The sequence below is a fragment of the Vigna angularis genome, chromosome 9, assembly GCF_016808095.1.
Source record: "Vigna angularis cultivar LongXiaoDou No.4 chromosome 9, ASM1680809v1, whole genome shotgun sequence".
Taxonomy (NCBI): Eukaryota; Viridiplantae; Streptophyta; class Magnoliopsida; order Fabales; family Fabaceae; genus Vigna; species Vigna angularis.
Window position 1 is genome coordinate 1,155,883 of NC_068978.1, and position 17,639 is coordinate 1,173,521.

Consider the following 17,639-nt stretch of genomic DNA (forward strand, 5'->3'; position numbering starts at 1 on the left):
TTATTTTTAAATCTTTTCAAATTCATTCAATCACTCTCTCTAAATCCATTCAAGTGAATAAAACATTTATGTTCATGACCCTAGAAAATCTCTCAAATACCCTAGTCAGTTTTCTTATGATAAAATTCCAATATTGAAAATAACCAATATTTAAAATGCCATGAATCTCTAATAATGTTATTTCAATAAATTTGATATTCTTATAATCATTATTAGCTTGGCTTTATATGATTTCTATCAAACCCTATTTTATTTGTAAGCTGAGATGTCGTTGATCGGAAGCCATAACATTGTTTATTTTTTTTATTAGTAAGAGGAGAACCTTTGAACATGCGGTTGAACAGAAAGGTTTAGTGCTTCTGGTCCACCATGTTCTTCTCCTTTTCAATTTCCAACTTATCTCATCCATCAATTGTGGTCGTTGATACCTTATAAATCTTCCTTAACAGATTTTCCTTATATTCTACAATTATTTTCTAAGAAGCAATCAAACATTGCTCCCTGTCGCCGCGTATGTAACCTTTTGTCTCTTTGCTCAAGGATTTTAATTTCAGTCACCAAAACCAACAGAATCTGCTTCATTTTGCTCCATACTGTCCATCCAATGTCAAAATATCTACTTTGTTTGCTAATTGGTTTATTAATCAGACAACATCATTCAGCTTCGATTTCAGTACTTCATCTTAGAAAAATGCTTAGGATGAAAACGGATCGGACACGACTAATATTTACTTATAAAATTTATTCATATGAATATTTATTTAAAAAATATCTGTGAGTATTTTAAAATTTATAAATACTCATGAATAATCATGGATATTCATAAATATTTAAAAAAATATATTTTTATAAATTATTAAAATAAAATTACAAAATATACCATATAAATTAAATTAAATATAAATTAAATTTTAATTTTAGTTAAATTTAATCTTATAAAATATAAATTAATGTTAAATTTAATTAAATTTAATTTAAAAAATATAAATATAAATTTTATTTTTATTTTTTATAGATAGTGAATATTCACAGATACGAATAGTATAATACTGTACCTGACCTGTTTATAAATAAATATTAAAATATCTACTATCTCGCAGAATAAATATTCGCGGATACTAACTCTCTATCGCTAATTTTATCAACATATACTCACACGTGAAATTTTTCATCCTATGAGTACTAATAAACTTTTCCCATATATTTGTTCTAAAAAAATTATGCTGTGAACCTTTATTGTGCGGAAATTAAAAATAAGTTATTTTTATTAAAAGTTTTACGTTAACTAAAAGTAAAATCAAATTACACAATATATAAAATAAGTATAAATTTTATTTTATATGTTAATTTTGTAATATTAAATTAAATTAAAATTTATTAACATATATCATGGGTTAGAATTTATTTTGGTGAAATTTCTTATTTATTAGATTTACTGTTTCATGGGTTGGATCCATCTAAACCTTATGTTAAAGTTGTGTTAGAAGCATATTTAAAATTTATTGTTATGTCTATTGTTTGACTTATTATGAAATACATACAATCTCACGCTTAATATACTTTGATGGGAAGAATGTGTTAAGGATTACATGTCAGTTAGAGATTGGATAAACGTTTAAAATATATATATGTATTCAAACTTTACTTATTAAACATTTTTATAAGATTAAGTTAAATTTGAAATTAATTTTTAACATTTTTGTTTTTTCTTTTGAAAGTCATTTGATTATGAGAATGATTTTCGCAGCAAAATTCTGCAGTTCTGAAAAACGGACAGAATTCAAATGACATAGGTTTGAAATTTTCTAAAATCCAAAATTACATGTGAAAAGTTAAGATCTGTGATTGAGAGATTTTGACCCAAAAAAAAACTGGTAAAAGAAAATTTACTAAAAAGTTGTATGAAGAATAAACTATTACTAGACTATGTATAGGATCCTAACACAAAACAGTATATATAGATTCCTACCAATTTTCTTTGTGGATATGTATACATTTTAACTCTCTTTTATTTTTCGTGGTTCAAATTTCTCTTCTTTTTCGGTAGGTATTGTGAGTCACCTAACTCTAAAATTCCATATCCCCTTCAACATCAATTACAAACAAAAATGTTTTTCTACGTATTTTCATTAACAAATAAATAATTTATATTTTTTTATTGTTTTAGACAATACATATATCAAATTATAAATTAAGCTATGACATGGATAATTAAAGATGGATTGGATGATACTAAAATATTTTTGTATTATTCAAGATGGAATTATTTATGCGAAACAAATTAACACAAAATGAGAAATCTATTTAAGAAAATAATATAATAGCAACGGTCATATATATATATATATATATATATAATTACTACAAATTTCGTGAATGTATGTAAAACAATCTATTATATTGGACAGAAATAATTTCGAATTTAAGCATCTAATAATTTAGACTAGAAAAAAATGGCACCATACAAATATAAAATTGGGTTAAATATGTTTTTAATCCTTATATTATCAAGCGGTTTTGGTTTTAGTCCCTCTTTCAAAGTAAGATACATTTTAGTCTTCCTCCTTAAGTAAACTTTGATTTTAGTCCTTCAAAATTAACACTGTTAAAAATCAGCTGATGTGACTAACGGTAGACTGACACGATTTTTTTTTCTTGCGCTGACAGTGTTTCTCTTCTTTTCTCCCTCTCTCTCCCTCGTCTCTTCCTTCCATCTTCCACCCAACCTCGCCACCCTCTGCAAAAAGGTCATTGACACTGTAAGTTCATTCTTCGTTTTCGTGTACATGTTGAAAAAGTTTCCACTGTCAATCTTCCTTATCCCATTCAAATGGAGAAAGCAAAGAAGATGCTGAAAGTGGGTATGAACCATTTTCTTAGTTCCAGCTTACATAGCTAATGACTTTTTCGATTTGATCAACGATAGACCCTGTTATAGGTGTACCTATAATAAAAGAAACAACTTAAATATATGGCAGACCTTGCTATACGTTTTGCAAGCCTATCCTGCAAATGAAGGGAGCAATCAATGTCTTCCACAACAAGAATGGAATGGTTCCTGGTGGCAATTAACAACTTCCTAAGGTCAGAATTTCCATTAACAATTGTGAGTTCCAAGTCATAGACATCGAAATTCAGATAATATTAGTCATAGCAGCAATCAAACTCGATTTCCCAGTTCCAGGGGACCCGAAAGCAAGTACCCTCTCTTCCACGCCTTCCCAACACTCTTATATAAACTCTTCCTCTCTACAAACCTATCCAAATCCCTAATTATCATTTCTTTCAATTCCCAATCCATCGTCATAGTCACAAACCTCGAAGAACTGCACCGCGACGTTCGATTTGTCGCATCAGGACACAAGCCTCTACCAAAACGGCACACCGTTGAAGGAGTCTGTGATCTCGTCGTTGTCGTCCATGAAAAGGGACATGTGGCGCGATTTCAAAGACATCATGGCACGGAAGCGCTTCGTGTTCGGCGCCTCCTACGGCTTGAGGTAGAGATGTGCCACGGCGAAAAGCGGGTTCAGAGTGAGGCCGTTCAATTTGTCGATGACGAGAGTGAGTTCTGTGGAGAAGGAGGAGAGGAGTTTCGATATTTTTGAGTGGAGGTAGTTTTGGAACTATGGGGAAATGTAGGTGCGGGTGAACAAGCGGAGGAGCATCACGGTCATCATACATGTTCTCAAACGTGGCAAACGTTACATGGCCAGACGTTAGCAGTGAGGGTAGTGGTTATGGTGGTATTTTTGGAAGGTGTTGCGGTGAGAGACATGATGGGGAATTTGAGGAAGCGACGCGGGAAGGGGCAGCGAGTGGCTAAGGGAATCGTCGTTGGCTGAGGGGTGGTGGGAACATCTCAAAGGCGGCGGGGGGGTGGGGGGCGTTGCGCTGTTTGGGGGTTGAGGTCCATGGTGGGGGAATGGAGTTGGGTTGGTGGGAAGGGAGAAAATCTGGTAAGAGTGATGTTAGAAAAAAAAATTATGTGGCACTACACCGTCAGCCAGCTCAACTGGTTTTTAACAGTGTTAGTTTTGAAGGACCAAAAATTAAGGTTTCGTTAAAAAGAAGGACTAAAATGTACCTTAGTTTAAAAGAGGAAATAAAAACAAATTCGCTTTATAGTTTAGGAACTAAAAATATATTTAACGTGATAAAACTCAGCTCATTCATGGAATCAATTTAATGAATAATCTAAATAATTAAATTTTGCGCCTAATTATGGGTGGGATGAGGATAATGACTTTTATTGTTACCTTTATTGGTAGTAACAAGTGGGAATATAGATGGGCCCTCACCCTCTAATTATTGCATAATACCATTATTTTAATGCGAAGTAATATTTTTCTTTTCCACGTGAATTTATTTCTAAATATTACTTTCTGTTTGTAGTATAAGAAACTTTCAATACAATACATTTACTAATAAAAATACTTAATTTAGTCAATTTTGTAAATATTATCAATGTATTAGATTTTTTTTATGGGTGATTCTTTTCATATTATTACAACATAAATATTCATAATATTTATTAAAGAGGAACAAGAAAAACAAATGTAAAACTATATAAAAATCATAAAATAATTTTTAAATAAAAGAAACAAACAATCTATTTAAAATGTATCGTATACCAAAAACAAAACGCAATATATAACATAATATAACTTAACACATAAAATCAATTAACAAAATTGATATTAAATTAGTCATTTTATACGATAGTACAATAAATTAATACAAATGTGAAATAACTAAAATAATAAATCCTTTCAAACATCACATGTAAATCTAAAACACATAAATATACTAATATTAATTTAACACACAGGAGTGGTTTGTATTTTTTAATGATAGGTTATCCAAATTTGAGTTTAAATTTTACAATAAATAAACTTGAAAAGTTGAGTAAGATTCCCAAATCTATTGTCAAAGTTTTGAAACTAATATAGATTATGTAATATTTTATGTGTGAATTAAACTTATGTTTCAACAGTGTTGTTTCTTTTCAATGATCTCAATAATTTCAAAGCCGATGATTAGTCTTTAAAAATTTTCTGACAAACGGTTAGATAAGTGTATCTCTTTGAAGAATGACTATACAAACAATAAGTCCTTATAATTTGAATATAGTCTAAACTTTAAATTCCAACAAAATTTCTCAAATGTATAATTTATGTTCAAAATGTTTATGCTAAATTTGAAAATAATTTAAGTCAAAAACATTCAATGTGTGTCTCCTTTAGTGATAGCATAGAGATTTATATATAGAGACAACAAGAGTTATTTTCACTTCAAATCTATTATCTAAACCCAAATGTTACTAATTTTTTATATTCGTCTAAAGACCAAAATTTGTTATCCCATACAGACTAATTCATAATTAATAGTCTCATTTTGGTTATAAAATAAATAATATGTATCAATAATAAGATTAAATAAAATATCCAAAAAGTATAAAGCATCATATTTCCACTTTATAATATATAACATATTCTGTTTCATATTTCCTGTCAGTTAATATTTTACGTATGTGCAGAAATAATAATATATGTTGATTAATGGTAGGTCTAAATTTGTTATATCCAACTTAGTCATTCAATGAGAGTTAATTCTTAAAAATCAAGCATCATTCTCATTATAAGTTTATATGTAGTTTTGTTACGTTCTTAATTATTTTAAAAAAAATATTTTAGGATCTGAGTTAAATAAGACTGCGTTTTTAATATTTTGTTTCTTCAAATATCTTTCATCAACCTATTTCTTTTTTCTTCTCGCACTTTCTTGATAATTTAGTGTGAAAAAACCTTATAAATTAATCAGATACAAAACCACAAATTTTTTTTATAAACCAAAATCCATCAAATTAATTTTTATTGTATTTTACTATAACTTCTCATAATAATAATAAAAATATATATTTTATTGAATCAAATTTAAATCTATCGGAACTCACGTAATTAAATGAATTCAGTCTATTGAGAGTCATATCTCAACTTTTTTGCAAATAAGTAAAACCAGAAATGAGACAGTTAATTATTAGAATAATAATACTTTAGACAATATTTATTAAAATATTATCAAAAAATATTATCAAAATATTATTATTCTAATTATTATGTTTAAACGACATATATACGTTGGAAGTGAATGTCAATAAAAAAATAACAGAACCCTCTCTTGAATCTTAAATAACATCCGTAGAATTTGGAGAATTTGTTCTTGGTTTGAATATAACCGCATAATTGGATCCTAAAGTAATGTTGCGGCTACATTTCCTTACATGCACTTGTCTTATTATGAGAGCCAAAAGGAAGCTGGTTTTAGCGTTAGTTGCTTCTTCAGTGCATCCAAGGGTTCACAATTAATTAAAAACCTTTTATTTGTATAAAGTTTAAACCCTAATTACCAAAAAAAACAACAAAAGATTATTGTTCTTCATATGAGAAAACGTATAGCATTATTATAAGTAGAGATATCAAAATTAGTTAAAACTTGAAAGTTAACTCTATTAAGTTAAAAGAATTATAAATTTCGAAACGAACAAAAAATAAATTTACTTCATTAAGAATTCACTTATTCAGGTTGAACTCGAATTAAATTGATTCACCAATCCTTCATAAATTTTAAATATTAAATTATATTAAAAAAAACAAAAACTCTAAATGCTCTTGTCTCTAAATTTATTTGATTTGTATTGTATTTTTGTCTCTAAATTTATTTGATTTGTATTGTATTTTTGTGATTTTAGATTGTATTTGAAATTTAATATAATTTTAGATAATATTTAAATTAAACTTTTTTCATATTTTAATTAAAAATGTATTTTGAAATTGAAGAAAAAAAAATTGTAACTAAATGAACAATTTATGTTTAACTCACAAATAAGTCAAACCTTTGTTAAGTAGAGTGAGTTGAATTGATTCATCAAATAATCAATTCATAAGTCGAGTTATAACCCGTTTTAATAATTATATGATAACTTCGTTTTTTTGGTGTTAATTTCTAACGTGTCAAATGGTTAATTTGTTAAACTTTATATTACCTAACTGTGCACGACGGTAACAGGAAAAAGCATGTATATCTAATCAATCCTTTATTTTTTAATCGTATTAATTATCTTAATTTTAATTGTTTTCTCGTATTTCTCTTTATATTTTATTGTACTATAAAATTGTATAAATAAAATTTAGGATGAATGAGTTCCGTGATAAATAGCGAAATAAAGAATAATTTACACTAATACCTTTTTAGTTTTTTTTTTTTTTCAAATTATATTGAGGTTTTGAGTTTTTCTTTCTTATCGAGGGTTGAACAAGTAGTTAAAGAGCGTGTTTGGTTATGTTTTTATTTTTTTAGAAATAATTTTAAAATGATTTTTAAAAACTGTTTCTTAAGTTGGGAGAGATAAAGGAATAGTTGCTGATAAAAGAGAAAAAAAAGATAAAGACATAGTTAACTTGAAACTAAAATGATAGAAAACAAAAACAGCATATTTTTTGTTTCTCTGTTTTCTATATTTAAACAAAGTAAAACTAAAATATGATTGTTGTAGTTTTAGAAAATATTTCCTTTAAAATCTTTTTAAAGAATGAGGAAGAGAAATGAATATTTAAACTGTATATTTGATTTAAGTTGTAAATGAAGTAGTACTATACCGAAATTCTTTAGCAATAATTACCTCATTTTGTTATTGTTATTCTTTTTAATGTTTATGTATGATTCATCATAAAATTGTTGTATTTTTTTTTTTAGAAATTGATTAAAAAAACATTTTATATAAGTTATAGTGATTTTGGTAGATGGATGTAAGTTAAAACATAAATTTTTAGAAATATCAAATAACCAAAAGTGATTAAATAAAAAAACACTTAATATTATAATATAATTTTTTCTAAGTTCTCATTGGGTTTATACCAAAGTTTTGTAATGTAACGTGTATTATATTAACACATGAGGAGGATATCATAATACTTTGAAAAAAAGACATTTGAGAAGAATGAGAGATGTAATGTTTGTTGGAAAGATGTTTCTGTTGGGTTTATTGAGAAGGGATTTCACCGGGAAGATACAAACACTAATGAGATATGAACCTAATCATATAAGGGATTGACACGACTTTTCACCCAAAACCTTAAAGACAATGGACTAATGGATCTTTCATCTTTATATAGTGTTTTCCTTTCTCATTTATATCCAATGTGTGACTTAGACTCACACTTGAATTTCCAATAGTTTCACCAACAATAATAAGACGACACAAAGTAAGGAGATGCAACTTGAAGAAGAAAAAACAATAAAAATCATTACAAGATAGGTATGAGTAGGTCCTAATATAAGTTTTAATATAAAAAATAAATAATACATTGATTTATGCAAGAAAACGATTTAACAGTAAAGATTTGTTTGTAACTAATAAAGAAAATAAATATTAAATTACTTTATTATATAATAATGTGATACATTATTTTCGACATATATAACTATAAATACGTAAAAAGTAATTTTAGTTATAAACTTTTTATTAGGAATAATTTTAATCAATTTTTCACAAATCAATAAAATATATTACCGTTCTTACTAGTTATACAAGCAGAACTTATATTACAAATTTATTTTGTAAGATTAATTATTAAACTTTAACCCATTTTTTAATATATGATCAGAGTTTATTCAAGCTTATTAGACCCATTGATATCATATACAAATATTTAATCTCATACACAAAATATACGTATTTAAACATTGAGTTAAACTTAATGCAATTATTTATAACAATGTGTTTTATATAATTGAAATAATCTCTAAAATATTTTAAATTTGTGTATGTAACGGAATTATTTTATTAAAATTTATTTTAAAAAAGTAAAAATTATTTTATACGATTAAAAATAATTTAAGTGTAAGTACAAGTCTTATATTAATTAGAAATTATATATAAAAAAGACACATAAATCTAATATTTTGTGATTTTTTTTATTAAAAATAGTGTTAATTTAATTTTTTTTATTACAAGTAATGTTAATTTGTTATGTAAATCGAACTTTATATATATATATATATATATATATATCATATACTTTAAAAAGAATAAAATATTCTTATATTTTGGTTTCAATAAAAAGTTTTTTCATGTCAAACGTTCCTTCAAATTATTAATTTTTATTCTTTTTTGGATTGATTCTTGCTTATTTCATTATATTTAAAAAACATGAGATGTATTAGGTTAAAGTTATATATATTAAGGTAAATATACCTCTAGTTTTTTAGAACAGAGTGATTTCCATATCTAGGGTTTCTTTATCTTCTTTACTTGGTAATCTGTCTCTCTTTTCTGTGCTGTCTTTCTCTGGTCCCTTCAATTTACTTCTATACCTTCTTAATTTAAGTGCTTTCTCACTAACACCAAAAAGCTTCTTTAACCTCGTTTTTCACTCTAGCTATGTTTGCCCATCACACCAACCAACTTGCCAACACCATTGCTTTTTAAGAATTTCCAAACATGGTTAAACCAACATTTTCATAGGTAATAAGTTGATTGTTCCAGTCCATCAAAGGTGGTCATGATGATGATGATGAGTGACCATTTCAAATTTTTATATTTCAAGTATTAAACACTTGATAGCGTAACTTCCTCATTTTAGTATATTTTATTTTAGTTTTGTATACAAGTTTGGCTCTTTCATTGTGTTTTATCACTACTAATACATTTTTTATTCTTAAATTTATGCATGAGATTAATCTGTATATGCATTTCTATAACCTAAAAAACTTTATAACTATTTGAAATTGTTTAGCTGAAATTTTATAACTTGATTAACAAAATTAATTTTGGTACTCCATTTTTTTTAAATAAAGAAAAATAACATTAATGAACCATACATATTCTACATTAAATATTATATCACTTTTACTAAATATAAACCTGCAGTTAACCTAATTTAATAAATAAGTTGAAGTTATGGTAACAAATTAATTTATTTTTGAAAAACAAACGAATAAGTTATAATTGGTGACTAAATTTGGAGCAGAAATCGAGAGAATATTAATTAGGCTAACATTTTTCATTCTTTGTCCTTGTTTATTTGGTATGCTAATCTGGTAGATTCTTTAAACTCTATTCACGGTAATAAAAGCTTACATTTTTATAATTTTTATTCGCACTTCAATTTTTTACATTATAAACTTTTTTAGTTATTAGGTGTTGTTCTTAATACTTAAGATCTTACATAAAATCAAATTTTTTAATTTTAATGTTTTTATAAGACTTAGGTTTCAAAATTAAGATCTTTGACTTTCAAGATGTTCTTACAAATTTTTAATTATAAAAAAATAAACAAAAACTTACCTATCTTTCTCAAAAATATAGAAGAGTGGAAATTATTAGTTTTGTTTGGATAATAAAACCAACATCCTTATATTTCATCTCATTTCGTCTATAAATTAAACAGAAATGGAAATATTATTGGTGTGAAAGTTAAGAGACTAGCTGCACACCAACTTCAAAATTTATGATAATGGTACTTGGTAAGTGGCCTGTATTTAAGAGAATGTTTATATTAGACACTAAAATAAAATAAATGAAAATTGTTGATTAGGTTCTTTAAGTTCAAGCATTATCTATGTATAGTTGCATCCAAACAAATTGGAATCGATATTTTCATACAAAGTTTTGAATTTAATTAAGGGAAAAAGGTTTTCTGAATTAAAAGTTATTGTTCTAACATTAAGTATGTTGAATTAGTATTATTAAACTTAATCATTGCATCAAAAACAATGTTCACATTAAGTTTCATCACAATTTAACTTTAAAAACGATATTAAGAAATTTGTACTTGAAGCTGACTTCTAAAAGATTTAAAATTATTATTCATTTTCATAGACGACACTAATATTGAGACATAAGTCTAGTAAAATATCATTATTAGAGTCAATCACCACCTAGAAGATATTGTCCTTTTTGAAACTTATATGACCTCCTCTTGTACATTATCTTCTTTAGAGTATGAAACTTTGTCACAATTTTATTTTTAAAAGACATCTTAAAAAGTTAAAGAAGGAATGAAAAGTAATTACAAAGACGAACTTTCATTCCTCATAGATCTTGAGTTTGTTACAATGTCTACAGCTTAAGAATTGAAACAAAAAAAAGTTAAAATACATTTTTCTCCCTTACCTTTGTATATGCCTTTTAATTACAAAATTATGATGAAATTAACTATGTTATCTCAACTAACTTAAAATCGAAAATAAAAAAGGTGTGAAAAATAAATTCTAATTTTCCTTAATTATTCTATTAGGTAAACCATAACAATTACAATAGTTTGACGTAAAATCATCGTAATAAGATATATCTTGTACTTAACACTTATATAGAAAAAACTAAAACATTTTAAAATTGTTTCAGTAAGGTTGAGATCCTTAACCCAAAGCATTCAAAGTTGTCCGCTCCATCATCCAGTTGCGCTATTCTCTCTTTTCTCCTTGTCCTAGCCGCGGGGGAGAGTGCATGCAGAAAACACTCTAACGCTCAAGTCAGTGATTTACTCAATAAATTTTATAATAAGAATGAGTAATCAGAGTTAAAATTACCTGCGTTTTTCATAAGAGATATATTTATAAATATTTTAATGAGCTTACCATTAGGTCTGACTCATTAATCATCAATAAATTGCTATTATTTTCCTTAACTGCCTATTAATTGGTATTATTGTCCAGATTAATTACCAGTTAATGACTGTTATGGACTGGTAGGTTCCCTACTAGATGGTCGACCACTCGATCCACGATCATACAGTACAAAATTGTTTTAAAATTACTATACAACATTGTCATATTCATTAAATACAAAAAATTCAATACATTAATATTTCAAAAGTGTTGACTTTGTCAATAACATATAAGCAATTAATTTTTATTCAATACTTCTATAAATATGTAATTAAAATTTTAGTAATTTCAGAGTGTATAGTATAATCTCACATGTATAAATGAATTAACATGAAGCTGATTAATTAGTGCTTTAAATTTATACACTAAGTACGTAAATTCTAAATGCATGTTTAAAGTCTGCATATACACATACTTTCTGCATAATGAAAATAACCGAAACAATGCCATTTTTTTATGAATTTCCAGGGAGACTACAGATAAAACAAACATTTCCTCCATAATGATTTACCTCACTAAGCATTTAATGGAAGAATAATGCAGAATTTTTTATGTTATTGGAGTGTGATTATATATTTAACAGAAGATAAAAGCATGGTAAAAAAGTGTATTACTAGTTATTCTTTGTTGTATGAGAAGTGGTTGAAGAAGAGAAATCAGCATATTCCAATAGCGGGAATTTGGATAACGACAGATACCCTATGCTGAGTTGATGCCATGGTTTCTCTGCCTCTATAAATTCATAGCTTCTCTGTGTTTTTTGCTAAGAGAAAACTGAGCAATAATGGGTGTAAACTTTAACAGAGTAGAGGACATAGCATGCAACAATGGCTGCAGCATGAAGATCCAAAGTGATACAGAAATGGCAATGCCAGTGCCAGCCATGGAAATCCATAAGGTTCAGCTGCCACCAGAACGAACCACCTTGCAGAAACTGAGACACAGACTCTCTGAGATCTTCTTCCCAGATGACCCTCTTCACAGGTTCAAGAACCAAACTTGCTTCATGAAACTTCTCCTTGCTCTCCAATACCTCTTCCCCATTTTCCAATGGGCCCCTCTCTACAACCTTTCTCTTCTCCGCTCTGACATGATCTCAGGTCTCACCATTGCAAGCCTCGCCATTCCTCAGGTCTCACTTTTTTTCTATCTAGCAGTATTCAAAAGTTATTACATGATCAAAAGTTAAACAGGGTTGGACGAGTTTTCTGAATTGAAAACTTTGTTTCATGTCAGAGTTTATACAGACCATGTAGTCTGGAACTGAATTACCTGACAAACAATCTTCACGCAACATGTAACCGAGTTTTATTAAATTTTGTCTTGAAAATTGAAAAGCTCTGTGGAGTGTCATGTGAAGAGTTTCTGAGATCATTGATAAGGGGCTATTTTGGATTGTGTAATGATTCATAATACTTGGTGCATGTTTCTTAGAAGTATGTTTAAGTTTGAGTTTTTTGTGTGCAGGGTATCAGCTATGCTAAGCTAGCAAACTTGCCACCCATTCTTGGATTATGTCAGTACCCTTTGTTTGTGCATGTCATTGAGTTCTTGTGGTAGTAGATGTGTATATGATCAATGATGATGTGTGAGTAATGTTTCAAGTGGTGTGAATATTGTGCAGATTCTAGTTTTGTGCCTCCGTTGATATATTCCTTGCTTGGGAGTTCTAGACATCTGGGTGTTGGTCCAGTTTCAATTGCATCTTTAGTCATGGGATCAATGTTAACAGAGACAATTTCTTATACTCAAGATCCTATTCTCTATCTCAAAATGGCTTTCACTGCCACTTTTTTTGCTGGTTTGTTCCAATCTTCTCTGGGTATATTAAGGTATTAAATCATGGTTTAGCTTTTAATTGTGGATTTTTTCACTTAAATTTAATATAGCAACTTCAAGGGATATATGGCTTATGGTGAATGATATTTGGCTAGCAGTATTTTATGACTGATAAAAGCCTTTGATGATCCTCACAGGTTAGGCTTTGTGATTGATTTTCTCTCAAAGGCAACTCTGGTAGGTTTCATGGCTGGTGCAGCGATTATTGTGTCACTGCAGCAGCTGAAAGGGTTGCTTGGAATAGTTCATTTCACCAACAAGATGCAAATAACGCCTGTGCTTATCTCTGTTTTCAAGCAAAGAGAAGAGGTAAAGTTGGATACTGATACTTTATTCTAGTTTTACTCCGATTTTGTAATAATATAAGTTCAAATGGAAATACTATTTTTTAAAAGGACGGCCACAAGTTTTTTTTTTTTATATATATTGCAGTTACTGTTTTTCATATTTTAAATGGTTGGCAAAGTAAAGCAGCTTTGAAACAAAACAAAATAAAATCCCCACCGTAAAGCATTCTGATAGCACTGATTCTGTTTTAAGAAATAAGCATTGACACTATCATTGAATTGAGATTGGTAATTGAAAACCAGTTATTCGTGTGTGTGTATATATATATATATATATATATATATATATATATATATATATATATATATATATATATATATATATATATATGTATATATATTCTCTTCTTTGACTTTTATATTAAGGATTAGATTCCAACTATTTATTAAACTAAAACTTTCTTCCTTCTAATCATATCATGAAAGGAAAAATGGAATGAATAGCTAGGCAATTAAGGGATTCGATTCAAGGAATTGAGGTTAAGTTTATTTCTCCAAACGGTTTCTAAATTCTTCTTGGGTTAAGGTTCTTTCTTCATTTCACGTTAGTGTCATTCGATCGGAGATGCTACATGCAGAAAACACTCTTGTACTAAAGTTAGCACATGTCGATGATATTAACAATAAATGTGAAATTAATGTAACCAACCAGTGGAATACTACAAACGTTTACTTATAGAATTTGGAAAGAACTTCTGATTAGTACTGACTTAATTACGGCTCAAACAGTAATAGTCTAGCTTAAGGTTAATATAACTATCCTTAACACTAATTCTATTTTAGTTGACCGGCTGACATGAGACCATAGTCTGGTTGATTGCCTGGTTTTTGGACTGATCGGACCGTTATACTGTAGAAGTTCTAAATGAAAATTAAATTTCATATTTGTCCCAGTAAGTGTGATTATGTATATGCTCACTAAATTTTTTGAGCAACTTGTGCAGTGGTCATGGCAAAACCTTCTGCTGGGATTCAGTTTCCTGCTATTCCTGTTGACAACAAGGCACATTGTAAGATTCTATATCTCGAATGCACATATACATAGATGACTACTCTTTGTTCTAAGACAATTCAGCTACTTTTTGAGATCTGAAAATTCATAATGATTGCAACAGAGCTTGAGGAAGCCAAAATTATTCTGGGTTTCAGCAGCTGCCCCGTTGACATCAGTCCTTCTGTCAACCATTTTAGTATTTCTTCTGAGAAATAAGGCCCATAAAATTGCCATTGTACGAAAGCATACTTCCCCTTCTATTTTTTTGAACAAACATGCTCAAATGTTATTTTCGTTCCTAATAATGTTCATCCTTTTCTCTGTCAGATCGGTGAATTGCCAAAAGGACTGAATCCACCATCATCAAACATGTTATACTTCAATGGTCCTTATTTGGCTCTTGCTCTCAAAACAGGACTTGTCACTGGGATTTTGTCTCTCACTGTAAGTTGTCCCAAACTGAGAAACATAATGGCTACAGAAAATATTAAGGAAATTGCAAATTGCATGTTGTAAACAACATGGTCCTCTCCTTACACACAAACAATACACCATATAACTAAACTGCTATTATCTTCTGTTTCAGGAAGGAATTGCAGTGGGAAGAACATTTGCTGCACTGAAGAACTACCAGGTGGATGGAAACAAAGAAATGATGGCCATTGGTCTTATGAACATAGCTGGTTCTTGTTCTTCATGCTATGTCACAACAGGTAATGATTCTTCTGTCATTTGACCACGTCACTGACAACTTACCAGTAGTTAAGTTATTGAAGAGGTGGAATTTTTTGAGAAAACGTCCATTCTGACATTAAAATAAATTTGCAGGGTCATTTTCTCGATCAGCTGTTAACTTCAATGCTGGGGCAGAGACAGCAGTATCAAATATAATCATGGCATCGGCAGTTCTTGTGACCCTTTTGTTTCTGATGCCGCTGTTCTATTACACACCGAATGTAGTCTTAGGAGCCATTATAATCACTGCTGTTGTAGGGCTAATAGATTATCAAGCTGCATATAAATTGTGGAAGGTTGACAAGCTTGACTTCTTGGCCTGCTTGTGCTCCTTTTTCGGTGTTCTGTTCATTTCAGTGCCTCTTGGCCTTGGAATAGCGGTAAAGCTAGGAATACTTTAATCTGTTTCTTGTTATTAGAAACCTAAAATACATGTTGTGTTGATGCTATGTGATTAATATAACTGGGTTGGCCAAAATCTTTAGGTGGGAATATCAGTCTTCAAGATCTTGCTTCATGTCTCTAGGCCAAACACACTGGTTTTGGGGAATATACCGGGGACGCCAATATTCCACAACCTAAACCAATATAGAGAAGCTTTGAGGATTCCTTCGTTTATCATTTTGGCTGTTGAGTCTCCCATCTACTTTGCTAATTCAACGTACCTGCAAGAAAGGTTAGATAAAGCCACTTATAGATTGTCAGATTTTTTTTTTAAATGATTCTTTCACACGTAAATTTTGTACATTCATTTCACACTACTCTTTCTTATCTTTTACTTTCTTCTTTTTCGAAAAAGGGCAATGGTAGGTTGACACACCTACACTCATTTGACATGATTTTTATAGAATAAAGATTCTTTTGACACACCTAAATATTTTACATTCATTTGACACTACTCTTATTCAATTTTTATTCTCTTCTTTCTTGAAACAATACAAAAGTTTACACTTGTAACCTGTGTTAAAATGAAAGTAAAAGTGTGTCATAGTATCATTACTTATTTCTGTGTGATCCTGAGACTCCAACCACTTGAGTGCTTTTCCTGCACTAGGATACTGAGATGGGTTCGAGAAGAGGAAGAGCGAGTAAAAGCAAACAATGAAAGTACATTGAAGTGTATAATTTTGGACATGACGGGTATGCATTTCATCTGACTTGAAGTTTTTTTATTCAAGTTTTGAGATACTTTTGACTGAAAACAATAATTTCTTACTTTCTTTCTCCAGCTGTTACAGCCATAGACACAAGTGGAATCGATACTCTATGTGAACTTAGGAAGGTGCTGGACAAAAGATCACTTCAGGTATAGATACGGATCGCACCATATTACAAGGCCATAAAGACTCCATCAGTTTTATTTTAAATACTTATTTTCATAATTCGTTGGTGCAGCTTGTGTTGGCAAATCCTGTTGGGAATGTGATGGAAAAGTTGCATCAGTCAAATATTTTGGATTCCTTTGGGTTGAAAGGTGTCTATCTCACTGTTGGAGAAGCTGTGGCTGACATTTCATCTTCATGGAAAGCTCAGCCTTGAATTCCATAGATGAATTTCAGTCACAAAAGGAGAAAAAAATACGAGGCTCCTAACTTCTTTCAGAAACTCTCTTAACATCAAATGTTATTTTGCCTCCAAAATGGTTTACTTGGTTTTAGCAGAAACCTTGACAAACCAAGGCTTTCTGCTGTTTCAGAATAGCATCCAAGCAAAATATAGAGATGACTTTATTCCGTAGACATTGATAAATATGATAGATATTTTGAGATGAAAGAAAGAATAAAGGACGAGCATTCCAGTCTTCTCCTTTTTCCTGATATGACTATATTCTTTTTCCTTTTTCTTAACACGAATGTTAAGTTTACCCAACTCGCACTAACAAAAGAGAAAGCGATTGTTAACGGAGCCAGTGCTTCCAATGGCAACGTATAAACAAAGTAATCCGTTTTGTAAATTACTTTAACAAGCTTCACTACCACGACAAGGGATGATTACAAATTGTTTACTTTTCTTTCCTTTAATAAGGAATTACTTGGACAATGTAACATTAACAA

General features: G+C 29.3%; 1 protein-coding gene across 1 annotated transcript; it reads left to right on the forward strand.

The window, feature by feature from the left end:
• Positions 1 to 12,289: 12,289 nt before the first annotated feature.
• Positions 12,290 to 17,402, forward strand: LOC108320563 (probable sulfate transporter 3.4). The gene is made up of 13 exons (XM_017552011.2): positions 12,290 to 12,802; positions 13,138 to 13,186; positions 13,295 to 13,502; positions 13,647 to 13,818; positions 14,801 to 14,866; positions 14,972 to 15,085; positions 15,178 to 15,294; positions 15,437 to 15,563; positions 15,679 to 15,965; positions 16,071 to 16,261; positions 16,640 to 16,725; positions 16,815 to 16,891; positions 16,981 to 17,402. Exons 1-13 carry the CDS (start codon positions 12,455 to 12,457, stop codon positions 17,122 to 17,124), a joined length of 1,986 nt encoding a protein of 661 aa, XP_017407500.1. The 5' UTR covers positions 12,290 to 12,454; the 3' UTR covers positions 17,125 to 17,402.
• Positions 17,403 to 17,639: the final 237 nt, after the last annotated feature.